The sequence below is a fragment of the Ambystoma mexicanum genome, chromosome 10 (genome assembly GCF_040938575.1).
Source record: "Ambystoma mexicanum isolate Mex_15411 chromosome 10, UKY_AmexF1_1, whole genome shotgun sequence".
Lineage (NCBI taxonomy): Eukaryota > Metazoa > Chordata > Amphibia > Caudata > Ambystomatidae > Ambystoma > Ambystoma mexicanum.
This window is the reverse complement of record NC_090932.1, coordinates 1,476,807,374-1,476,834,871: the sequence shown is the minus strand read 5'-3', so window position 1 is coordinate 1,476,834,871 and position 27,498 is coordinate 1,476,807,374. Positions and strand designations below refer to the sequence as shown.

Genomic DNA, 27,498 nt, shown 5'->3' with positions numbered 1-27,498 from the left:
TGCCAGAGCATTCTATTGACGCGTGTGTTTTGTTATGCTTTTCGCTATTCAAACTAAGTCACTAATAGATTGTGCCTGATAATCACTGTCATGTGCTTTGCTTCCTCTGTAAAACATAGTAACACACCTGAAACATTGTATATTGCCCATCCACTAGTTTGCGTTAGGGAATATTAAGAAATGCCTCTAAGTACTATGTTACAGTGACCAATTGCAGGACCACCACAATGAGTCCATGAACTAAAGGTCTTGACTTTCTACCAGTTTGCAATATATTTGTGAAGGTGAAAATGTGTGGGTTTGTTTTGGCGTGGCATAGTGTTTTTCCGCGTCGTTGCACCAATCGGCACCAAATTCTGCATAGTTACCTGTTGGGACCCTCCACACATTGCTGGCTACATAGGACTTCCCACCCCTTTGCCAGGATTTCAGCACCTTCACACATGAGACGGTTGCCTGAAATCGGGGAAACATCAATGTGGTCGTAGAAGTACCGGCCGTCAACCGTAGTATGCACGGTTTCTGGGACATTTGCACGGCAATGCACTGCAACAAACTGCACCACGCCAGGGTGAGGCAACAAGTGGGGAGGGAGCACACTAGGTCCCAGTATGCAGCAACACACCAACTCGCCACCCCACAACCAACGTCTGCTCTGGGGTTATGTCAGCCAGCCAGACACGCCCATTCTCTGTGCAGTTTACTTCAGAGTGCATAGCACATCAAGCGATACGCAAGTCGGAACAGCGACTTACTGGATCATTGATTTTCAACAGTTTGAGAGTGTTGTCATCTGTCCACAGGACCCGTTCAGAGAACGGGTACTTTTTGCTAGTAATTTTATAAAAATCAAGTAGCAATCAAACGTGTATATTTTAAACTTTCCTAAATTTGAGCTCAGTATTTTTATTCGCTACATGGTAGACCTTATTTTCGGATAGCCCTTGCTTTGTACACATTCAGAAGAAACGAAGTTAAAACAAAAATGGGCCCAGTGATACCTTACAATCTGGTGGCCCAAATTATAATAAAATGTCTTTTTGTGTTTTTCCCTTTCCTTATTCTCCCTCACGACACCTGTTACAATTGGAATGGACAGAATAAAAGTATAATTATTATTTAATCTCTATAGTTTTAATGAATTGTACTGTCTTCGACGTTTGCTACACTGTATCAATCTTCAATAAAAAAATAATTTAAAAAAAATACTAAGATGGGCCAATAAATGCCTGTTCATTCGAAAATGGGCAGGATTGCGAAGGAACAATAACTTGACTGGGCATACATGTGCCTGATTAAGGTTTTCGTTTTTTTTTGTGGCTAAGTAACGTTTAGATTTTAGTGTGGAACCATTTTACGACACCTTTTGATATGCCAGATGTGGTTTGTTTCTGCATTGTTTAGTACTGGAATACGCCACTTCGGATCAATGTCTCCGGTTAGACTCTCAGCAAAAAATAGTACTTAATGTATTGTATGTTTAGTTCCCCCAAGGTGTGTAAGCGCTGTACACTAACTTATAAAAGCTAAAGGTTACTGCATTAAATCAATTCTAGTGCAGTGTTATAAACCTGTGCTAACTTTCAAGATTTCTAGTCCTACGCCATTCTCCGAAGTGCTTTAGCAAATCTCAAATGGCATTTACCTAGACTGCCATATTTGGTCTGATTTTTATGGCTCTCATGCAATGCTTGCACACGTCTACATTTTAGTGCTATGGAAAAAGAGACTGTGTAAAGCTGTAGCGTTGGTATCCAATATACAGCATTGACGGTTTGTTCTTTTTTAATATTGAAACGTGGGGAAAAACCAGAGAAAACTGCACTTGATCACTGAGTGTTTTTGCTTGTACAGACTTTTCACAGTTAAATAATGCCTGGCAGTTGTTCAATATTCTGCTTTTCCTTGCCTTATTAAATTATGCGGGATAACTCAACTGGATTTGCAAGATCCTGCTTATAATTTACCATACTTTCCCTTGCCTGCTACAAGCACAAAGGGTGCAAGCAAGTGGAAAACGCCCAGTTATCTCCAAGCCTCTGTTTTATTTAAACATCGATGTTTCTTATTGTAGTCTGTTTGTGATGGCTTGTTTTTTTCCCTCCAAATTATGTAATTGTATAATTTTAGGCTTTCTCCTATTCCCTACAATCTGTAACTATATTAGTTTACACTGATTTTTCTCTCCTACAATAAGTCTCTAACTGAATTAGCAAAGGCTTGCTGTTTCTTGCTTACACACATTACTGTTTTATTGTACGTTCAGTGTGTCTCACTTAAGTCTCTATTTGTATTGTAGGCATGCAGTTTCTTTTTTAAATCTTATTACTGTAGCTGTGCTATTGTGGATAAAGAACCATTCTTTAAACTAGTGCAAACACAGTAAACGTGTAAGGAAATACTTGTGTGGCCCGCCAATGTATTATGTGGTAAGTTGTCTAGGCCTACTATTGGCAAAAATAGTATAGTTTTGGCAGTTGGATGTAGTTGGCTTGGATTGAAATGTCTTTGCAGCGCCTACAGTGAATAAGCTCCTGTTTATTTTCTTTCCTTTAACAGCTAAAACTTGTTAAAGAAGAAAAGCTCTTCAGGAAGAAGGTACACTTTTTTTTTTTACATCTGTGTGCCCTGCACCTTTGCATCTTTCTTTGGATGAATTATAATTCCTTTTTAGTAAAAGAAGGCTGTTGGGTTAGTGTTTAGGATTGTCATTTGTGTACGTGTAAAACAGTGGCAAAATTGTAATGATTATTTGGGAATACAAATGCTTGGTGACCTTTATCTTTAAATGGTACCGTTTCATTGACAAAAAGGCGTTTATACTTTTTTGAGAATTTTACTCCTGTGAATGTATGCGGGTAATGCAGGTGTCTATTTTTTTTATTACAGTTCAGCAATATTCCATTTTAGTATGTTTTGCTTTGTCCTGAGGACATTTTGCTTCATGATGTAAAAAGGAATGTAATGATTGTTGTGTTAGGCTAAATGTGTAATTTTCACACTATAACTCAAGACTGCGAAAGCACTTCTTTTTTAGAGTTATTCCTAAGAACTTTGTTTTTATACTAGATCTTTGGACTTTCCTTGTTTGTTTTTGAGTTGGAAAAATATATATTTAAAGATTAAGCCCAATTTTAAGTGTGGATACATATTATTGCTCATTTGAACTTGAATGAATTCTGAACAGTATGTAGGGGGAAACCTGTCAGAGTTAAGTAAAAAGCAATTTACCACTGTACAAGCTTTTTTCTAGAATGCAGAAATTCTAGATGTCATTCTAGAAATTGTTATAAAACCGCTCAAGTACCCCTTTCTTAATGGTATTGGCGACTTCTGCTTTATTTACTTGTGCAATTAAAAGGTGATATGTTATATAGCATTTATATTGTGCATATACACCCAAGGGCATCTAGGCGCGACGATATACCGGAAAGGGCAAGCTGACCAGTATTCTTGCGAAAAGCAGGGTTTTAAGTGCTCGTTTGAATAAGAAATGATCATCAGTACTTCGAAGGGCAGCGGGAAGGTCGTTCCACAATTTACTCCAGCATCAACAAAAAACGCAACCCCCAAATCCTGGACAATGGGAATTTGGGAGTGATCACCAGTCATGCGTTAACTGAACGCAAGTTCGGCTCCGGGGTGTAGTGCAAATATTTATCTTGCAGATAATCTGCTCCTTCATTATAATAAGCCTGTTGGACCTAGCATAAAGACTTAAACTTGATCCTTTTGGCCACTGGGAGCCAGTGAAGAGCACGCAGCACAGGACTAATGCGGGTGCCGTACAGAGGAGGAGAGGTGGCAACCTGAGCGGCCAGATTTTGGAAAAGCTGGAGCCGATGCATCAGTCCGAGCAGTTGAGCCGGATAAAGGGCTTTGCAGTAGTCTGCGACTGGTGGTAATAGAGGCAACCACTTGAGGGCAGATATGAATTGGGAGTCTGGGGGGGGGGGGGGACCTTACATAGAACTCTAAGAAGAAAGTGACAAGTTTTACAAACTGTACTCACTCGAGCAACCATGGACAGTGAAGCAGAGAAGACCACCCCCACATTTCGTACCCCCATCACAAGGGTAGGGGAGTTACCAAAAGCAGAGAGCCAGAAGGAGGGAGTTTAAAGAGGGGGTCAGGAGGGGCACCCACAACCAGGATCTCCGTCTTGTCACCGAGGTTTCAGCTAATTGAGGTTCATCCAGCTCCCCACGGCCACAAGGCAGTCGCACAACAGCTTGGTCAAGGTCTAGACGAACCAGGGTCTGTTATAGGGTGTAATTGGATGGTATAGGGTGTATATATTTTAGGGTGAAACTGGCTCGAGGGTGTTTGCTTGTCATTGTAAATATCCCTGATGGAATACTTTCAGAAAAGCATCAGTGTTTGAATGTTCTTATGCAAATTATGTATGTCCCTTCAAAACATTACAGATAATTGCCACAATCTTAAATTCTACACAATCCTGACCCCTCCCAAGAGCACCACTTATGCTCCCAATAGACGGAACAGGGGTGAGGGGGAGGAAAGGATGGAAAGGAAAGGATCTGAGACGCCATTGGTTTCAGTTTAGTTACCTTCCCACTGACTGGGTGTTAAATGTCAAGATGTTCCCAGACCTTTCCCAGTCACTGCCCCCTTTGGCGAAACCCTTCCCTTAACTCCAATATCTATAAGGGGCAAACTGAATTTATTTAAATGGACCCATTTTCCCTTGAAGAGTAACACACTCAGCCATTCTCTCCTACAATAGTAATACCAAATCCCCACTCAGCCAGGAAAACACAAACTAACGTATTCAGCAGCATGGCTTGCACATGCAAACACATATATGGCCCTATAGACCTATTTTAAAGCCCTATAGACCTATTTTAAATCCCTATCCAAATTCCCACCTGGATGGGGAAGACTGAGAAATCATGCAGAAGAAATATGAAATTTCCCAGCCCTAAATCCTTTTACCTAAAGACAAACCAGCAAGCCCAGTACTGAGGAGAACCGGTTCCTCACCAAACACATGACATAACATGTCCTAAATCCACAGTGGAACCAGACCTTTTAGAGCCTTCCACTCCCACTAGTTCTGTACTACAAAACATTCTAATCAGCAAGATCACATCTGCTGAATAACTGGATGTCTTCTCGTTTTCTTTGCTTAAATTCAAAGAAAACAAACTTTATTTTTTCCATCATTTTGTAAAATCTCTCCTCCTCAGTTGGTTCTATTTCCTCCTCTGTCCCTCCCTTTATCGTCATTGTCTTATTTTATTCTTCTCTTTCCTTTCAGACTCAACATTTCTTGTTTCATGTTGTTTTCATTTATTTAACATTAAGAAAATGCATCCTTTGCTTACTTTTTCCTCTGCCAAAACACTGCTTCAAACCTTGGTCTTGTCTCGTTTGTACTAATATTGTTCACTTTGCTGGTCTCTCCAAATCTGCTTTTCGTCCATTACGCCTGCTTCTTCATTCTGCAGTTCGGTTACTTTTGTATTCCCCCTCACCCGACCTGCCCCTCCCTCCACCGTGTTCTCACATTTCTCAGTTTTTTCACTCGCCTCATTTGACTTCTGTTTCAACAACAATGATAATTAAATTTTCTTTGTCTTGTCTTTAAATCTATGCATGCTCTTGATCGTCCTTATCTGTGTGCTTCGATTTTACTCTACCATCACCACGTTATCTTCGTTGCGCCTCTCGTTTCCTCCAGTCTGTTCCTTATCCTCCTTGTGCTTCTCCCACTTTAGTTCATTTCAATTGCTTGCTCCCACACCTTGGAATTCTTTACCTCTATCTGCTATTGTTGCAACCTTTCACAATTCAAAAAGCTTTTAAAAATCAATTTCGAAGGGATTGTGTCCTCCGACGTATTCCTTATCTTAGATCTTAGATAGAAATCCTTCAGCTTTGCTGGCCTCGGAAAATTTTTTCGCCAGAGGGCGCTGCGCGTCGATGATCGCCGAGTCGATGACCCTCGACGGCCTCCGTGCCGACGTCGACGTCATCCTGCCTATAAAGGCCGCGCGCAGCGTCCGTTGCTCAGTTCCGTTTTTCCGCGCTTCGTTGTGCCTCGGAACACCGTTGCTCAGTTCTCGTCAAGATAACGTATATAATAACTACTATTTACCTCGATATCGATGGCATCCTCCTCCGACCCGACGACCCCTCGGTCCGGTTTCAAAAAGTGCCGAGACTGCGGGAAGAAAATGTCGTTGACGGACCCTCACAGGGTCTGTTTGTGGTGTCTGGGAATCACGCACCAGAGTTCGGAGTGTGAGGAATGCCTTTCCATGACGGCGAAAGCCTTGAAGGAGCGTAGGGGGAAGCTCGAGAGAGGTAGGTCAACTTTAACTTCCTCGAAAGCTTCTTCGGTAGAGTCGAGACGTTCGTCTCCTCACCATAAAAAACACTCTCGATCTAGATCACGAAGTGGCTCCCACCACTCGTCGACATCGAGACACTCGAAGAAGAGACGTAGGAGATCCCCTTCGTCATCTTCGTCGAGTTCTCCTGAGAGAGTTCATTGCCCCACAAAACGCAGCTCGCAAGCTGAGTGGGAGGAATTCAGGAAAAAGATGCTAAGCGTCTTCGAGAAAGCGGCCTCGTCCCCCTCGAAGACAGCTGAGGGTGATACCCCGGGTAAAAAACCCAAAAAATCTAAACGCCGCGAGTCGCAGTACCCGGCGGAAAAGTCAACCCGAAAGCGCCTCGAGCCATCGGGAGATAAAGCATCATCGACGCCATCGTCGAAAACTCCTTCGAAACAGAGGTCGGCGCCATCGACGCCGTTGTCGAAGGATTCATCGGCGCATCAGTCGATCGAGTCGACGCCGACGTCGACGCCGATATCGACGCCGGTGAAGGAAAGAACCACGGCTACTCCACAGCCAACGGTTAGACAAAAGACCTCCGACTCGACGCCGAGAACGTCGACGTCGTTCTCGAGCAGGACTCCGATCCTTTCGAGTTCTTCGAGGCCTAGTACACATTTCTCGACGCTTTTCACGGCGCCTTCGAGTACTTTCACGTCGGTGTCGACGACATCGACGTTTTCAAGGCCTGTGATGATGGCTCCTTCTGCATTGGAAATGGGGTTTATACCATTCCAAAAACCAATGTATCCCCCTTTAACCTCGATTTTTGAGGAAAGGGAGGATTCAGACCAAGATATTGATTTACAGAGGACCACATCACCAGAGCCAGAGACTTTCGCCTCTGAGGAAGGAAGATTAAAAAATCTTCAGGATGCACTTCAGGAAGCTAGTGGCTTGGACACTTCTCCTGAAGCAGAATTTATCAAACCAGACCCAGGAGAACATGCGGAGACTCCATATAGAGCTCTGATGTCTAGAATCATAGAATTTATGGGTTGGTCTGCACCTTCTCCTGCCTTTCAGCAGGATGACCTCACTGACATACTGGACAAGGGCCCACAGGAGGATCCTGTGGTTCCATTTCACTCTGCTCTACAGAGAAGGATTTTGACAAACTGGGAAACGCCAGAAATTATCCCGGCAGTAAATAAAAAACTGTCAACAAAATACAGGGTGGCTAGTTCTGACCCTGAATATTTGTCAAAACACCCTACTCCTGAGAGCTTGGTTGTACAGGCTGCAACCTCATCAGGCAGCACATCTGCATACCCCACTGCTCCGCAGGATAGGGATGACAAAAAGTATGATGCCATGGCTAAGAAGGTTTTTTCTGCCTGTAGCATGGCGTTAAAGTCTATTAACGCGACCTGTACGCTCGCTAGGTTCAGCCACACCCTTTGGGAGTGCGCTTCATCAGCGGCTGACTGCCTCCAAGAAGGAGAGGAAAGGGACGCATTTTTAAACATCATCAGGGATGGTAAAGATGCGATGTGCGAGACCCTACAAACTGGCCTAGATTCTGCTGACAGTATCAGCAGGGCCATGGCGGCAAGTACCACAATCCGCAGGCATGCGTGGTTGAGGAAGTCTGGTTTTGCCTCTGACGTGCAGACCAGGCTTTTGAATATGCCCTTTGACGGTTCTACCCTCTTTGGAAAGAAGGCGGATGACAGTTTGGAGAAACTGCAAACGTCCAAGGCAGCAGCCAAGTCATTGGGAGCTGCTATCCGTCAGAATACCTTTCGTCCTTCGGGATCATCGTGGAGAGGACGGTCCTTTCGTTACTATTCCTCATATGGAAGGGGCAGGGGACGACCGGCTCAAAGAGGCCAAGGAAGATTTACCCGTGGTGGACGGGGTAGGGGAAAGAAAGCCGCACCCGCAGGAGCAGGAGCCACTTTACCTTCGGCAACTGCATCAGCCGCTTCAAAACCACTCTGAGGTCTCCCCTCACAGAACACCAGTAGGGGGCAGGTTAACTCACCATCTGACGGAATGGCAGGCTATTACGTCAGATGCTTGGGCTCTGGAGACAGTGGCCCAAGGTTACTGCCTGCCCTTCCTACATATCCCTCAGAGTCATCCACCGGGGAACAACCCTTTGAAGCTTCCAGATCCGCTCCTCTTGCAGGAGGTTTTAGACCTGCTAGAGAAAGGTGCCATAGAACTGGTACCTGTAGCGGAAAGGAACAAGGGTTGGTACTCCCCCTACTTCATAATACCGAAGAAGGACGGAGGACTGAGACCCATCTTAGACTTACGGGAATTGAACAAATTCCTCCGAAAGGACAAGTTCAAGATGGTGACTCTCTCTCAGATCCTTCAGGCCCTCCAGCTTCAGGACTGGTTGGTATCTCTAGACCTCCAGGACGCTTATTTCCATGTGCCGATCCATCCCAGGCACAGGAGATACCTGAGGTTCGCAATTGGCAGCTCTCATTATCAATTTCGAGTTCTGCCATTTGGGCTAACCTCCGCCCCGAGGGTCTTTACCAAGCTAATGTCGGTTGTGGCTGCAAGTCTAAGGAGGGAAGGGATTCATGTCTACCCTTACCTAGACGATTGGTTGATCAGAGCTGTATCTTCGGAACAGGCTCAGAGACAACTAGATTATGTTTGCCACTTCCTTCACAAGCTGGGCTTCTCCCTCAATTTAAAGAAGTCACAGATGATACCATCACAGAGACTCCAATTCATTGGAGCAGTCCTGGACACTTCCCTGGGAAAAGCCTTGCCACCAGAGGTGAGGGCTCGAGATATTCTGCAGATGGTCATCAGATTTCAGAATGCCCAATATCTCCCAGCCTACGACTTTCTGAGGTTGCTAGGCCTCATGGCATCCTGCATATTCCTCGTGCCGGAGGCTCGCCTGAGAATGAGATCCCTCCAGTGGGCACTGAGAACTCAGTGGTCACAGTTCTCAGGAAGGATGACAGATCTCCTTCGGATCCCGGTCAAAGTAGCCCGAGACCTTCAGTGGTGGGCCTGTCGGGAGAACATCCTGAAAGGAGAAATGTTTTGGCAACCATGGCCGGAGATAACAGTAGTCACGGATGCCTCACTCACGGGGTGGGGAGCTCACGCCAACGACTTGACCATCAGCGGTCGTTGGTCTCCATCGGAGTCCAGACTACATATCAACCTGTTGGAGCTGAGAGCCATCAGACTAGCGCTGAAGGCTTTTCTGCCGTCTGTACGGGGAAGAAACGTCCTAATAATGACGGACAATACAGTGGCCATGCACTACCTCAACAAAAGAGGAGGCGTAGGCTCACTACCACTGTGCAGAGAGGCGATGCAGCTCTGGTTTTGGGCAATTCAGGAAGGAATCTCTCTATCGGCAATTCACCTAGCCGGAGAGAAGAACTTGACAGCGGACGCTCTGAGCAGGCAGAGCACAGTCTCTCACGAGTGGGAGATAGCTCAGGAAGTCCTTCAAGAGATCTTCGCCCTTTGGGGAACCCCTCAAGTGGATCTGTTCGCCACCAGTATCAACAGGAAGTGCGACAGATTTTGCTCAAGGGAATTTCCCCCGAGAGGAGCTCTAGGAGATGCGTTCGTAGTGGACTGGGAGTTCCCACTTCTGTACGCGTTCCCTCCGGTCCCTGTCATTCCTCAAATGATCAGGAGGTTGAGAAGGTTTCGGAAGACCATGATCCTAATTGCCCCGGATTGGGCCAGGAGAACGTGGTACCCGGACCTTCTAGACATGTCCATCTGCCCTCCAATTCGACTGCCATACAGAGAGGATCTTCTCTCGCAGAAGGAAGGTCAGGTTCTCCATCCAGCCATCAAGACCCTCAACCTTCACGCTTGGTGTCTGAAAGGTTGAGGTACAAGGATTGGGACCTTCCGGATGATGTTATGGAGGTGTTGCTTTCGGCCAGAAGGCCGGCAACTAAAACTCTATACCGCTGCCGTTGGAACAAATTTTGCAGCTGGTGCAGAGAAAAGAATATTGAACCCTTTTCTTGTGGTACACCTATGGTGTTGTCATTCTTACTTTACCTGGCTAATTCAGGCCTACAGGTTGGCACAATTAAGGGCTATCTCGCAGCGCTATCAATCTTTAAGCGCACTGCAGAGGAGCCTTCATACTTCAAAATTCCATTGGTAATACAATACCTAAAAGGATTAACTAATGTTTATCCCCCGAAACCTTTTCAAGTTCCCTTATGGGATTTAAACCTAATTTTAAACTTCCTAAAGGGTGCCCCTTTTGAACCACTACACTCTTGTTCATTGAAGCTTCTCACCCTCAAAACTGTTTTGCTAATAGCATTGACATCTGCTAGAAGGGTTAGCGAGTTGCAAGCCTTATCGTGTAAACCTCCACATACAATCTTTTACAAGGACAAAGTTGTTCTTCAGGTGAAGCCTAACTTCCTCCCGAAGGTAGTCTCGGAGTTTCACATCACTCAGAAGATTATATTACCTTCTTTCTACCCTCCTCCTCATCCGGGGAAGGAGGAAGAGAGACTGCACAGGCTGGACCCTAAGCGAGCCTTGAGCTTCTATATCAGCAGATTGGCTAAGATCAGACAAGCAGACCAACTCTTTGTAGGTTATGCAGGACATAAGTTGGGCCTTCCAATAACAAAACAAACCATCTCCAGATGGATTATTTTAGCCATTCTGGAGTGCTACAAATTGGCAGGAAAGGAGCCTCCTCAAAATCTAAGGGCTCATTCTACCAGGGGTATCGCAACATCCTCAGCCCTTCAAAGAGGGGTGCCAATTCGAGATATATGTGCGGCTGCCACATGGTCGTCCGCACATACATTTACCAAATTCTATAGCCTGGATTCCTCCTCTAGTCAAGAAACTAGATTCGGCAAGGCTGTGTTACACTCTGTCCATTCTGGAAGGGTAACATAACTTTTATTACTCCCGCCTCCAGTCACAATACCACTGCTATGGGAGTCTATCTAAGATAAGGAATACGTCGGAGGACACAATCCCTTCGAAGAACTAGTTACTCTTACCTTGTAACGTTCTTTCGATGGGATGTTCCTCCGACGTATTCCTTATCGACCCTCCCATCCATCCCCGCAGTATGACTTCCTGTGGGTTTGCAGCCTATGCTCCTTCAAGGTGATTAGTCTAATCCAAAAACATTACTGGGGACTACAAAACGGAACTGAGCAACGGACGCTGCGCGCGGCCTTTATAGGCAGGATGACGTCGACGTCGGCACGGAGGCCGTCGAGGGTCATCGACTCGGCGATCATCGACGCGCAGCGCCCTCTGGCGAAAAAATTTTCCGAGGCCAGCAAAGCTGAAGGATTTCTATCTAAGATCTAAGATAAGGAATACGTCGGAGGAACATCCCATCGAAAGAACGTTACAAGGTAAGAGTAACTAGTTCTTCTCCAGCATGGGGTCTGGCATGGATTCACATGCTCATGAATATTCCCCGTCGTCAGGCTGGGAATCCTCGGTAAAGAAAAAAATCAGTATCAGTTTTGTTTCTGATCTGTCTTTCTTAGTAGTAACCAATCACTGATCTCTGGTCATACTGCCCACAGCCAATGACTGTCCTCTCCCTAAGCCCCTCCCCTGGCAGCCATCCTCAGATTTTTACCGCACGTTCAAGTGTTGGGAGTCCTCGTGCTTTAGCTCTCGAGCTTGCTGCGTTTTCACGCTTTTTTCAAAGAGATTTTCTAATTTTTCGGTTAAACAGAGCCTCAAGCTCCGTTTCTCCATCCGATCAATGGGGACCCGTTTCTGATTTTCTATGCTCCTCAAGGGTGAAGTTTTCGCCGAGTTACGCTTCTTGGAGGAGTCCAGAAGTTTGAGACCTACCCGGACATGGCCCAGGAGAAAGGAAGCTCGACGCCCGGAAAGCTGTTCAGGGTTTGTCCTGGATGCCAGCTACAGAATGTGTTCCAGGAGGACGAGCATTCAAAATGCCTCTACTGCCTTCATGAGGACAAAACGCACGTGGAGAAAGGACTGTGCATTTTGCGGGAACATGTCGGAGCGGACCATGAAGGATCGACATCTTCGCCTCTCCAACTGGCTGGAAGGGAAGAGCCCGTCAGGTGAGAAGAAGAAGTCCGAGCGGTCTTCTAAGTCCTGTGAGGGCGCCCCGGCGACGAGGGCCCAACAGAAGGCAAAGCACAGCGAGTCCGCGGGCACGGGAGCGCCGAACGGTCGGGCTCCTCGGCTGCCAGGCAGGGCGCATCCTCTCCGGCACCATCAACCACGAGCCAACATTCTGGCTCGGGGAAGAGGAAAGCCGAGAAGCCGGCAAAGCTTCTGGAGAGGCTCCGGTCGGTCTCGTAGGATCCAGCCGAGGGGGAGTGAGGCGGTGACCCTCCCAAGGTGAAGCCACAGAAGGTGGTGAAGGCCTTGATTCACCCGGCTAAGGCCTCTATCAAGGAAGTCGCGGCAGCCCTGACGCAGCCTGTGGAGGCTACATCAGTGGAGGCGACCTCGGGGGCCCGGAGTTTCCCAGCCACCGCGGAGGGAAACCTCTTTCAGGCCCATCGAGAAGACCCCCGTGAAGACCCCGGCGGAAAAAGAGGGGGGGGGTGGTGGCCATCGTGGATACGGACACATCCTCCGAGGAGGAGCTGGTTGAAGTCTTGGAGGGCCTCCACGAGGGCGTTGAGGAGGCCCGGTTCCACTGGAAGGATCTCGACGAAGAGGACGACGAGAGCACCGGCGGTGCCCGGCGAGGTTCCAAGTCAACCGTCGTGCCCGTCGCTTCAGAAGCCGCAGGACAACTCAGCGGCCATTTTGTTGGCAATACAATCCTTCTGTACGGAGATAAGGATGAGATTGCCCCTACCACCGACGGAGGAGCAAGAGCCAGGCCCGACGGAGGAGCCAGAGCCAGGCCCGTCGGAAAGTCCCCCAAGCAAGAGGAGACGGACCCATCCAGCCCCGCCTTTTCAGCCCTCTCGGCCTGCTCAACCTTTGCCCCCGTCCCTGGGGATGACACGGACACGGCCACGACGGGCACGGATGACGACGACGGGACGGATCTCCCATCGCCTCCGACTCGGGCCTCCCCGTCCGACGAGATTGGGTCCTTCCACGCTATGATTGCCTGGGCATCCAAGCTTTTCCAGCTCTGCCCCGAAGAGAAGGAGGAGGGGTTCCTTTACCAACGGCGCGAGGCCAAGAGGAAGACGGTCCTCGCCATGCCTCTGCTAGATGACATCTGGGACAAGGGACTCGCCCTTCTCAAGAACCTGTCTACGACGCCTGCTAAGAGGGATCGGTACGAGAAGAAGTACCGGGTCCCCGACGCGGCCCCCCTGTGCCTTAGGGCGCAACCGACCCCTGACTCGGTCGTCTCAGCGGCGGCCAAGAAGAAAGCGGGGGAGGCATCGGCCTCAATGTCAACCTCCCCGCCGGACAGCGAATGAAAGAAGCTGGATGCGATAGGACAAGTTATCTTGTCGGCGACAACAACGATTAAGGTGGCCAACGCCCTTGCGATCGTGGCCCGCTACGACAGGGAATTGTGGTACAAGATCGCCCCCCTGTTGGACTTCCTACGAGATGACAAGAGGGCAGAGGCTCTGGAGATCTTGCAGGAAGGTGAGGTGGTGTCAGACCATGCCATAACGGTGGCAATGGACACTGCCGACACCGGTTTCCGCCAGCTAGGCAACAGCATTTGCCTTAGAAGACGAGGGTGGCTCAAGGCGACGGATTTCCACCAGGACGTACAAACCAAGGTGTTGGACATGCCCTTCAACGGGAACACCCTGTTTGGGAAAACAGTGGATGAGTCCCTCCAAGCCATCAAGGCGGACACGGAGACGGCTCGGGCCCTAGGAGTTCTCCAGCAACGACGGCCGTCCTTTCGGAACTCCGGAGGCAAGCAAGGTGCCTCCAAGGGATTCGGCGGTGGCTCCTCTATGTACCGCCAGGCGGCCCGCTCCTCATTACAAGAAGCCTATAGGGGACGAGGCAAGTCGGGTGGATCCCGCCGTCGTCGCCAGGGAGGCCAAGGCGGCAAGGCGTCCTCCAAGCAAGACTGAACCGACCGTGGCGTCGGGCCCCCACCGAAGCACCCCGGTGGGAGGCCGGCTGGCGAAGTTCATCAGCATGTGGGAGTCCATCTCCACCGACCGTTAGGTGCTGGACGCCCTGGCCCAGGGGCACACCCTTTAGTTTCTAAAAAAGTGCCCCCGCATTCCTCCTGTGGCCAGGAAGGAAAACCACGTCCCTCAACTACTACTCGAGGTAAGGGCGATACTCAAGAAAGGTGCCATCGAGCTTGTTTTGAAGAGGTTCCGGGGCTCCGGAGTATACTCCAAGTTACTTCCTCGTTAAAAAGACAGGAGGATGGCGGCCCATCCTGGACCTGCGACGACCGAACAAGTACATCAAGGCACAGAAGTTCCGGATGGTCACCCTCCAGCACGTACTGGGACAGCTGGAGGAGGGCGATTTCCTGTCGTCGTTGGATTTGGTGGATGCATACTTCCACATCCCCATTCTAAAAGGACACCAAAAGTTCCTCAGGTTCGTGGTCCAAGGACGGCACTACCAGTTCAAGGCCCTCCCGTTCGGATTGAAGTCGGCACCCGGGGTTTTCACCAAGTGCCTCGCACCAGTGACAGCGCGGCTGCGCCTGCAGGGGATCCACGTCTACCCCTACCTGGAAGATTGGCTCATCCGTGCAGGGACAAGGAAGCTCGCCGTAGAACACACAGCGAAGACGGTCCAGCTGCTCACGGACCTGGGGTTCTCCATCAACTTCCCGAAATCCCACCTGGTCCCATCGCAAGTCGCACTGTTTCTAGGAGCCAAGCTCGACACAGTGGCGCGTCTGGCCTCGCCGTCGGAGGAAACGACAAAGGCCATCCTGGGCAAGGTGCAGCGTTTGCTGGCCACGGACGTGGCCAGGGTGAGGTCCATCAAGTCCCTCCTCGGGATGATGTCCTCTTGCATATATCTCGTGCGCCTGTGCAGGCTTCAGATGCGCCTTCTACAGGAGTTCCTCGACACCCGCTGGATCCAAGCGACAGGCAGCTTCGAGGACAGGGTCCCTCTCAACGAGACCTTCCGACGAGCGATCCGGTGGTGGGGCACCCACGCTCATCTGGCGGCAGGGACAGACTTTCAGACCCCGGCCCACCAGGTAACGGCAACGACGGATGCCTCCCTGGAGGGGTGGGGAGCGCACACCGGAGATCTTCACGCGAGATGCCTCTGGCTCCGGGAGGAGAAGCCGCTCCACATCAACATCCTGGAGCTTCATGCAGTGTTCTGGGCCCTCGGGTCCTTTCTCCCATCCCTCAAGGGCAAGGTGGTGAGGATCTTCACCGACAACACCACCACGATGTTCTACATTCGGAAGCAGGGCAGAACCAGATCTCCTGCTCTATCCAAGGAAGCCCAGGATCTGTGGCGCTGGGCCGTTGCCCAAGGGATGTTTCTGGTGCGGTTTCATCTGGCAGGGAAAAAAAACACCATCGCCGACTCACTCAGCAGAGAGCTGCGCTCGTGCCACGCTTGGGAACTATAACAGGATCAAGTGGATCGACTCTTTCAGCGATGGGGCAAACCCCAGATCGACCTGTTCGTGACGGCGACAAACTCCAAATGCCAGAGGTTTGCCAGCAGGTTTCCCCAGCCGAGGAGCATGAGCGATGCCTTCTCGTTCCCCTGGGACGGCCTGGTCCTATATGCGTTCCCTCCGTTGCCGTTGCTGCTCCGACTCATATACCAGCTCAAGAGGTCCCGGTGCAAGATGATCCTCGTCGCACTGGCGTGGCCGAGGCAGATCTTGTTCCCGGACCTTCTGGACTCGTCAGTGTCCCCACCGGTCAAGCTGCCGACGGACACAGGTCTTCTTTCCAGAGAAGGAGGCGCCATTCTTCATCACAACCCGGAGTCGCTGAACTTGCAGGCCTGGCTCCTGCAGCACTAGAGTTTGGAGGGTACGATATCCTGGCTGACTGCAGAGGGGTCCTTGCAAAGGCCAGGGCGTCCTCAACTCTTAAGTGCTACGGACATAAGTGGAAGAGGTTCTCTGTCTGGTGCCGTGCACAGAAGATCAACCCTCTACGGATTACGGCTCCTCAAGTGCTACCATACCTACTGTCGCTGGCCAAGGCTGGACTAGCTCACGCTTCCATCAAGATGCATCTGGCGGCGATCTCCCGATACACCAGAACTACAGGACGGCCGTCCTTGTGGTCCCATCGACTGGTGAAGGAATTTATGACAGGACTGTTCGATCGTTCCCTCCGGTGAAGGCTCCAGCCCCGGCGTGGGAGCTCAACGTGGTGCTGACCAGGCTTATGGGGCCGCCATTCGTGCCTTTGCATTCAGCTCCTTTGAAGTTCCTGTTGTGGAAGACAGCGTTCCTGGTGGCCATCACCTCCGCATGACGCGTGGGAGAGATTCAGGCCCTATCCTTCAAGCCCCCATACTTGACTTTTCACGATACGAGGGTGGTGCTGAGGACGCACCCCTCCTTTATGCCCAAGCTGCCGTCGGACTTGCATCTTAACGAACCCTTGGTGTTACCAGTTTTCTTTTCGTCGCCGGCAGAGAGGACTTTGCACTCGCTGGATGTAGCTAGAGCGCTCAAGTTCTACGTGGACCGAACTAAGAGTTTTCGGAAGACATCACAGCTGTTTGTGAACTTTGGACCTGTGAACCAGGGGAAGGCTCTCTCGAAGGCTTCCATTTCCAGATGGCTCTCCGGCTGCATCATGCACTGTCACCGGTTGGCAAACTGACCGTTGCTGGGCCGTCCGAGAGCCCATTCGACCAGAGAGATCGCTGCTACTACGGCGTTCTTGTCTGGTGTGCCCCTGCTGGACATCTGCAGGGCTGCTATGTGGAGGTCGACGCACACCTTCACGAGATTCTACTGCGTCGACCGGGATTCCAGGGAGGAGTCCAGAGTCGGCCAAGCAGTGCTGCGCAAACTGTTCGCCTGAAGGTGGGCCTGGTGGGGAGGTAAGAGTTGCTTAATGTTGAGTTAATGTAATGCTTAATGTTGAGCCTTTTGCCACCTCCCGTGGTTGTGCATGTGTGCACTGCTATGTATTCTTATATTCATGAGCATGTGAATCCATGCCAGACCCCATGTTGGAGAAGGAACAAGTTACTTACCTGTAACTGTTGTTCTCCAGCATGGGTCTGGCATGGATTCACATGCGAACCCTCCCTCCTTCCCCACTGCGGCTCTTCACTTGGTCATACTGCCACTTTACGTGCTACCAAATCTGAGGATGGCTGCCAGGGGAGGGGCTTAGGGAGAGGACAGTCATTGGCTGTGAGCTGTATGACCCAGAGATTAGTTACTACTAAGAAAGACAGATCAGAAACGAAACTGATACTGATTTTTTTCTTTACCGAGGATTCCCAGCCTGACGGGGAATATTCATGAGCATGTGAATCCATGCCAGACCCATGCTGGAGAACAATAGTTACAGGTAAGTAATTTGTTCCTTCCTTCAACTTTCCTTCTCTGAATAATGTATTGGTACTTTTTGGTGATTCATTTTTATGACTTCTCTTCCATTGTTGTACCATTTTTATTATTTTGTGAATCGCTGTGGATAAAAGCGCTATATAAATGCAGTAAACAAACTGATCAGCCAAGCCCACCTGGGTGGTGCAATCTGTCTCCGCTATAAAATGAGCTCTGTTTTACCATTCCACGTAAGTGGGGAAGGAGTGCAGTGAGTGTTCAGACTGTGGGTGGGGGGGTAAAGCCAGCTGAGGAGACCAGAACCAGCTTAGGGCCCAAAGGTAGACTGGGAGAGAAAGGGGGGGGGGGTCGGATACCAGTAGCAGCCAGGAGACGGGCAGAGGGTCAAGGCCAACTGAGGAGGAGGAGACTGTGGAGGTCTTGGGGCAGCCAAATGGCCCAAAGCTGCTGACGAGAACTGCTTTAAGTGGGAGAATGGCAACATATCCCTTTCAGGGTTAGAAGGGGACCATTTCCCTTAGATCAGTGGTGGGTATCATGCAGCCTTCCAGTTGTTTTGGCCTACAGCTCCCATCGACCCACGCAAGTATGGTCAGTGGTGAAGGGATCATGGAAGTCATAGACCAAAACATCTGGGGGGCAAGCGGTTACCCATCACTACCTTGGAGTGAAAAGTGTGCCATATCCTTCGACGGGGATGGACACTATCCGCCTTATGAGTTTGGTGGTAGCCCTTAAATGCTTCAGTAACGCTATTACGGCCGCATTTAAGGGTCCGCCAAATCACTGGTTTGGCTGAATTTACCCCCAGCTTTGTGCTGGGGGTGAATGCGCCAGGAATTTGGTGGTTTTTGATGCAATTACCGAGCAGTAATACCGCCGACGGTAGTTGTACCGAAAATTCCCTATTGGGCCCCATGGGGAATTCCCGAATGGGCCCAATGGGGAATTACTGTTCCGCCAAACCTGTGATCCAGCGCTAATAGCGCCAGGGGGTTTGGCAATAACGATATTAGCCCAGCGGTATTACTGCCGAGATACCGCCCAACTCGTGATGAGGCCCTATATCTCTTATGCAAGAGGGAAGCGCAAGACTACCCTCATAGTGGGAAGGCACTATATCCCTGTATGATAGGGGAGTGATTACTTGGTGAGCGAGAAGGACACTCTAACCCTCATAGTGAATAGAGCCCTATAACATTGGATCAGGAAGCCATGTACCGACAATATTCTTCTGGTGTGAATAACAAATATTGAGCAGAGCTCTGTATCCCTGAGACTTAATTTTGCCTAGTTTGATTCCTTCTTGGGAACCAGCAAGGTAAGACACCCTGCAACGATATTGACTGCCTAACGCAAGTTGTACCAGCTACAAGTTCTGTGCTCCTCTGAATGCACTCTGTCTTTTTGCACGCAAAGCCAACTATCGTACCCCTCAGGTACAGCTCCCCCATGGCCCTGCTCACACACCACTATATGCTGTATACCTCCCCTCTCGGGCTCCTCGAAGAAAACAAGTTTACCACTATTGATCTGGAATCCTAACCACCTGTGGACAGCCTCATCCTTCATCACCCTGATGTCCCCTCAACACAACTTAACCTCCCCCTAACCCCCGCCTGACACCCTTCCCCAATCCTTTTCTACCACCCATACTCTCCAAACCTCTGATTTGAATCACAAGGAGGAGGTGTAGCCCTCATTGCTAAAATGTCCATCAACCGCAGAAGTATTCCTACTCCCCCAAGGGCTTTGAAACTCTGCTACTTAAACTATTGCTTAACCCGCAGACTACCTACAATATCCTTCTTCTTTATTGAAAACCCAACTCCGCCAGCTCACCTGAATCTGACATCCCCCTCATCACTCCCCTCATCAAACCTGCCACTAAATGCATCATACTTGGTGACTTTAACCTTGTTTACAATGACCTGTCATTACACAAAGCTGCCTCTCACACACTCGCTCTATGACATGAGCTTTACACAACTGGCTTCCCTTCCCTATGCATACTAAGGGGCGCACTCTTAACTGGATCTTGATCACCAATTCCACGTCAACATTTATCTCATCAGCCCAGTGCCTTGGTCCGATCAGCACTGTATCAAATTAAAAGCGCTCTCATACCAAACCTGTCCCATTCACTGCACCTGTGCTCAACCACATCATGGTTAGACGCATCAAAAAGCTCACGCTTGAGATCCTCAGGCCCACTCTTCTCAAAATCCTCACGTCTGCTGCACCATCTGTGAATGAGGCTGAAGGACTCGCTGACTTCTACCATCAGTGCCTCCTTCACACCTTAGACCAGCAGGCACAACTGAAATGCAAAATGGCCAAACCTCGCATGCTTGCCAATACTTGGTTCTCAGATGAGCGCGTCAGCCTCTGTAGAAACAAGAGCACTAGAAAACCTATTCGGAAAGCACCCCAAACTTGCCAATGCTATTAAAACATATAAGAAGCTGTCATCACGCATAAAGCAAGCTCATACGATGCAAGAATCTGCATTGCAAATTCTAAATCCAAGGAACTATTCGACATTCTTAGAAAACTCTGTCCCTTCCAACGCCCAAACTAAGTCAGACACGCCTGATGCACTACTTTTTGGGATGCACTCTCTAATAGGATCGATTTACTATGCCATAGAATCAATGTCAGAGAAACACATCTAGCTGCCAAAACGATACTGCCGCCTATCGTTGAACTCTGTCCCTCCCAACCCAGCCCTGCCTACACTGGTCTCCTTCACACAAGTTACCCAAACTACTGTACTGGATGTTATCCAGCCCTTAAAACCCTCTAACTGCAAGGGTGACTCCTGCCCTGCACACATTGCGAAACTCTGCGCCCTCCCTATTAGCCCTATCACTGATCTTTGTGAATGCATCCTTTAAGACTAGTGTGGTACCTACTAGCATTAAATTGGCCTCGGTGATCCCACTCCTCCAATAACCCTCATTGGACCCCTCCTTTCCCACCAACTACTGCCCCATCACCACGGTACCACTCTTGCTTGAAAATCCTGGTACGCATCGCCTATCTGTAAGTGCAACAATTCCTCCAACACCATCATGTCCTGGGAGCTAAGGCAGTCGGACTTCAGACTGAAACACAGCACAGAAACTGCACTACTTGACCTTAAAATGCAACTCGACAGTATCCGTGACTCAGGCAATCAAGCCATCATCCTTCTCGACCTCTCCGCTGCCTTTGATCTCGTTGACTACGACACACTTTGCTCACATTTCAGCTCCCACTTCCAATTCTCCAGACTGTCAGTTGGATCAAATCTGTCCTGAATGAACATACTTCAAGAATCTTCATTGCTAACACTGCTACCAACCATACTCCTGTCCCCTTTGGTCCCCCCCTGTATTGCTCTTCCCCAAAGTGCACGGAAAAACATAAATCACCAATGCAATTATAGAGCAAATACTTTGAACGTAGACAGATGCAATAACTCACAACCACACACTCTAGATAATCAGCTCTTATACAGCTATTTATTCAAAGCTTAGAAGCAACCAATAATAACATAGGAATAACTCACAAAAGTAATATAGACATAAATCACAGAAGAAGCAAAGAATTCGAAAGGAAATACATCACCGTGAGCGTAACAGAATTCCTCATCTCGCCCAGAAGCGGCTGGGAGACCCCGGGAACAGCCAGGCCGAGAGCACCACAGCTCACAGTAGGGCCGGACGTAAGCGTCCTTCTCTGGTTGAAGTCTCACCTGACCACCTCCGGGTTTCCGCATATATACACATTCGACAAAGGAGTCAATTCTCGAACCTTCTGGAAATTGCACTTGCGCAGTTGATGAGCAGCCGTCGGTTGCCAGCTAGGTCAATCGAGAGCTACCCCCAAGGAGCAGAGTGCCTCCCTCTAAAAAAAACACGCTCCACGGAGAACAGTAGCAAACCATAACAAAGTTAGCTTTCCCAGCAGAAGTGTCCTTGACCGCATACCAGGTTTGGAGAGCATGTTTTTTTCAGCACCGTGAATCTAACACTCAGCAAAATGTGTGCAGCTTTTCACTGCGGCATGAAGTAAATATCCATCATGGCTCCGAGCGCTCCCAGAATACACTGCGCACCAGCGCCATTTTAGTTCAAGCATAACACCTCCCCAAAGTTCTTGCCTCTCACCCACTCTATATAACACCTACAACAAACCTCTGTTCGATATCCTTGACTTGCTTGGCATTACCTATACTAACTTTGTTGATGACAAGCAAAACCTTGTCCCCTTCTCTGGCAATCACCACAATCATTCTGTCACAATCAATGGGTACATCTCTATCCAGAACTGGATGGCCAGTAATAACCTCTGCCTAAACTATGATACAACTGAGCTTCTCATCGTAGGCTCCACCCACCGCCTCAGATTACTTGACTCTCTCTACTCTTGCTTCTCCATAGACTGTTCCATTATCACAGTCCTCAAGCAGGTGAAAACCCCTCAGGGTTTACCTCGACGCAGAGTTTACCATGTCTAAGCACATAAGCACCCGCGCCTCTGCCACGGCTTACACCTCCAAACCCATCGCACTGAGTAGACAATTTCTCTCCCCTAACAATTGCCTCACGTTTGCCAGTGCCTTGATACTCCACAAACTGGATTAGGGTAATGTCCTTCTCAAGGGCACTTCCAACCTCGCCAAACTTCAACTTCTACAAAATAAATCATTACGTGCCGCAATGGGGCTCTGTCGATCTGATCACATTACGGCAGTACGCAAAGCAGCTCACACCTCTGTATCTATAAAGAAGCCCCCCTTTATGTCAACAGCCTCACCAAGAGGCACCAGGTACGCTGCCGCCGCTCTTCAAATCAGACCACCCTGGTCATGCTGCGCTTCAAATATGCCGACCAGGTGGTGTGAGCTTCAGGGTCACAACCCCTACTCTCTGGAACTCTCTACCACCTCATATCAGAATTAGTCTCCGACCATGTCTTCAATAAACTTGTGAAAACGTGGCTATTAGATAAATACGACTGTCATGATATGATGGCACCCATTGCCACTCCCTTCCACTCACCCATCTACTGGACTTTAATGATGCCCTTCATAGGATGCAATTTGTCAACACTTGATCTTTTCTGTATCTTGTACAAACGCTGTGATAACCCTAGGTTTGGACGTTATATAAATGCTATTAATAAATAAATACATTGATAGAAACTGGTGCAGACAAGTATCCCCACGAGAGGAATACCGCTCGTACATCACAACCCTGTTGAGAGATCAATCCAATGCATGGGGTCCCTTTTTATATAGACCCAGGGCCTCAGTACGGGTTTGCCTGTAATCTGCTGATTTGCCAACAAATTCATTTTTTGTTGCCACTACTCACTCCCATGGATTTACCATGGGATTAAAAGTGGCAGCATTGTGGTGTTCAACTCCATCTGGAGTTTTAGCGGGCTTGCTGCAAGCAGCAATTCCGTGCAGTAAATGGGATATTTGATGGCAAGTTTAGAAGATTTATCACCAGCTTTTTTCTGGCGGTATGTCTTCCACCGTACCGCCAAACTCGTTTTACACCGCTACAGTCAGTGAATTAGTGCCATTATATTGCCACTTTTTACTACATTGCCATACTCTTAATACGGTCCATAGACTGGAGCGCCTTGGTAGATTATTAACATACTCTTACCTCCCGTCCCCTTTGCTCATACTGTATGGGCGTCCCTTCCAAGGGACGGGAGACGGAACCTTTTTCACCAGAAAAAACCTTCTTCCCCTTTAAATTTAGAGCTGTGCGGGGGTGCGGCCCAGGGAGCATGCGCTGCCCTGACTCCGCCCTCCGGCGCCACACCTCAGTTCCCTTTTCCGCGTCGACAGGAACGGGCCGAATTCACCAGCGCTCCTGGGTTAGGCTTCGGCCATGTAATTCCATGCGCGGATATTTCTTTGTCCTTTTTTTATCATTCAGGTAACTGGGTCCTCAGGCGTAACACTCCTCCCTGGTGCATGTCGATTTCTACAGGGTTCAACAGGCGTCCATCCTGCAACAGGCTCTTCCCAACTTCAGACCCCCACGCCCTCTGCCTACGTTGCCTTGGCCCATACCACAGTTGGCAATCAAGTTTGCTGTGTGACTCGCTGTCCTGGAAGGCGCTGAAGAACAAACTAGCCAGGTGAAGGGAGTGCTTCCAGAGGTCGCCTCCAGAGGGATCTATGGGATTATTGTGACGGCCGAAAATGCCGATTTTATATTTTTAACCCTTTACACTATATATATATATATTTCTGATGTTTGTTAATCTGCTTAGAATCACATGCTGTGCATAGGTCCGACATCCAGTGGTCACTGCGGAGTATTGCATTTTGTTTTTCGTAGTCGAAAAGGGGACGTCGACAAGGCGTGTCTGTAACACTATCCCTATAGTGACGTGCGTTGTACCCACAATCCCTCACGCGTCGAGGTCCCTCAGATTGTTTTTTTCCGCCCAGTTTCTGGTCGCCTTTCGCGGAGCTCCTAGAGAGACATTGCTATACTTACCACGGACCTCGGTCCTTTTGTCATAACTTAATATACTGATAACGATCCCTCCCCCTCGACGTTAGCTGTGAAGCTGTTTCTCCGCCGAACTAATTTTCGACGGAGAGGAAGAGCGGAGGAGATCCTTCGGCGCTGCCGAACACGTGGCCTGGCCTCGACGGCCAACTTACAGTAGGGAGAGTGGGGGTTAGAACTTTGTCTCTTCTCTTTGAGAATGTCTTTCTTTCTCCCTTTTCTTTCCCTTGGGGTTGTTATCGCCAGCTATTATTGCCTCAGCTATGGAGAGGACACCATTTAAGTTTTGCCCACGCTGCAGGGGCAAATATACTTGGAAAGATAAGCACAAGCTCTGTAATCGTTGCTTACCCCTTGATCACATAGAGAACAGCTGCGCAGCCTGCAAGCTCTTAAAACCCAGGACTCTTAAAGAACGTAGGGTTAAGAGGTGGGCGGACTACGCAATGTCGAAGTCAGTTTCCTCACCCGCTGCCGCTGTTACTGAAAGTGACGAGGAGTGCGATAACTCGACGTCCGTTACGGAAGTCATGAACCCCCAGAAGGAGCGCTCCCGCTCCTCGTCCGTCCCCGACGGGCTCGGCTCACGCCCTGCTTATGGGGATGAACACCCCGGCGACAAGGACGCACACAAACCCCATAAGGCTAAACACACTACCCACGGCTCTTCTTCGTCGAGAACGAAGGATCCATCAGCGCCGAAGGGGACGCAGGGCACTCCGGCGTCTACCGCAGACCGTAAAGGTCACAAGCCCCACCCGCAAACGCAGCCGCGACCAGCGATTGGGCTTCCAGCTAACACGGGCGCTACCCCAAAAACATCCGACGCAACGCTCCATAGAGCGACCGTCGAGGTACAACGCGCAACGCACACAACGTCGACACCAGAGCCCTCGACGGACAAAATCGTGGCCGAGAGCCTAGCGAGAATTGTCGCCGAGGACAAACGTACGCGGACGCCGAAACAAACGTCGAATACCGCGTCGAAAAAACACAGAAGTAGCCAGGAACTGCCCCTTTCTCCAAAGGACGCTTCCGAACTACCTGAAGGCTTTTCAGAAGGAGACGGGAACCTCTCGTCGACGTTGTGGGAGCGTTCGAAACGATTCGAAGGCGAAAACACTAATTTCCCCCCCTCTAGACTATTCAGGGGTACCCCATGAGACCCTTGAAAGACTCCATTCTTGCATGGAGAAAATGGAAAGGTTTCTAGGAAACCAAGACCCACCCACTCACAAAAGACAAAGAGAATGGCCACAGGATGACCCTAGAGTCAAGATTCCTAGGCTGGTTGACCTCACTGAGGAGGAGCAATACCTCCAAGAAGATGAGGAGTGTTTGGGTGGAGAAGAAGAGGTAGAACTTGAGGAAGAGGGGTTCGAAGAAGATCCTTACACCACTGCTACAGGGTTTGAAGAGGATACAGCTACCTCGCAGCCCTGGCATTCACCGTCAGTGCAGCCTTGGCAATCCCCATCAGTACATTCAGACCCTGATGCCTTTCTCCCTTCTCCTCTCAAGGATTCACATGGGAACCCCTCTCCCATAGATGACCAACCTTCCCTCAATGCACTATTGCGCAAGGCAGCAGCGCATTTTGAGATTGATACAGGGGAAACGCTTCCAGACATTGACTTTGTAGAAAAAGTCATCAAAGAAAAAGCCCCTGTTAGCCAATCTATTCCACTCCTGGCTTCTATTAAAAGAAGAATTTCTCCTTCCCTTACTAACCCAGCTTTAGTAAGAGGGGTCAACCCTAGAATAGAAAAGCTCTTCAGCCCTTCATCCTCTGACCCTTTATACATCAGAGGACACTCTATTCCTGACTCCCTTGTAGTTACCAACACAAGAAAAAGAGCAGGGGTGCCACTATCCACTAGTGAAGCACCTCCAGACAAAGAAGGCAAAAAACTCTACGCACTGGGGAAGAGAATCACGACCTCCGCCGCCTTCTCTACTAGAATTGCTAATAACAACTCACTTTTAGCTAGCTACGCAGATGCACAGTGGAACACGCTGCGCAGCGAAGCAGAGGAAGCACCTGAACCTCTGCGTTCTCGCCTGCTAGCTATAATATCAGAGGGCACACTGGTAAACCAGGGCATCGTTAAAAACTCCCTAGATGCCGCTGAGATGGCTGGCCGCTCCCTAGTGCAGGGAATACTTCTCAAGCGCCACGTTTGGCTACGCAATTCAGGTTTTAAGCCCGAAACCCAAGCCTCCCTCATAAATAAACCCATTGAACAGACGCATCTGTTTGGGAAAGCAGTAGATGAGGCCCTAGAACATGCTAAAAAAGAGTTTGATACCATCAAGACTCTGGATCAAATTTCTAGGCCCCCTAACAGGCGAGGCTATGGTAATAAACGCTCCTTTCGTGGCCAAAGACAGCAGCAGAACCAACAACAACAATATTACTCTGGCTCCAACTGGCCCACTAACCAGGGTAACACCCAGTTCAGTCAAAGAGGCCAACGCCGTGGCAAAGGAAGAGGTCGTGGCTCCAGCCCCAGAGGTTCCACGCCCAATACCAGCAAATGACCCGAAAATTCGGGTCCCCTCCCATGCATCACCGGTCGGGGGCCGGCTAACATCGTTCCTTTCAGCATGGGAGGGAATCACGTCAGACCGTTGGGTATTATCCACCATAGCCCACGGATACTGCATCGAGTTCAACGGTTCCCCGAAGTACAAACCCCCACGGAACCGACGCATGACACCGGAACACCTCACCATTCTTCTTCAAGAAGTAGAAGAGCTACTGAAAAAAGAAGCTATAGAGGCTGTCCCCCTATCTCAGGTAACAGAAGGTATTTATTCAGTGTACTTCCTTGTACCCAAAAAGGACTCAACCATGCGCCCTGTATTAGATCTGCGCCCAGCGAACAAGTTTGTCAAACCCCAAAAGTTTCGTATGGTGACCTTGCAGGAAGTAATCCCACTGTTCTCACAAGGGGATTACATGACAACACTAGACATGAAAGATGCATACTTTCATATTTTAATGTTGCCAGCGCACAGAAAATACCTCAGGTTCAAGATAGAGAACAAACACTACCAGTTCAGAGTACTACCCTTCGGGATAACATCTGCACCAAGGGTATTCACGAAAGTACTGGCAGTGGCAGCGGCCCACCTGCGCAGGTTATCCATCCCGGTATACCCTTACCTCGATGACTGGCTC

At 49.2% G+C, this 27,498-nt stretch overlaps 1 protein-coding gene across 8 annotated transcripts in view; it reads left to right on the top strand.

Moving 5' to 3' along the window:
- The window catches only part of KDM2B (lysine demethylase 2B), a 1,898,564-nt gene that overhangs the window by 1,657,259 nt on the left and 213,807 nt on the right, over window positions 1-27,498 (top strand). For all 8 annotated transcript variants that reach the window (XM_069619581.1, XM_069619583.1, XM_069619582.1 and 5 more), the window contains one exon: window positions 2,560-2,598. In XM_069619581.1, coding sequence (XP_069475682.1) covers window positions 2,560-2,598 — 39 coding nt within the window. The remainder of the gene's footprint in view (window positions 1-2,559; window positions 2,599-27,498) is intronic.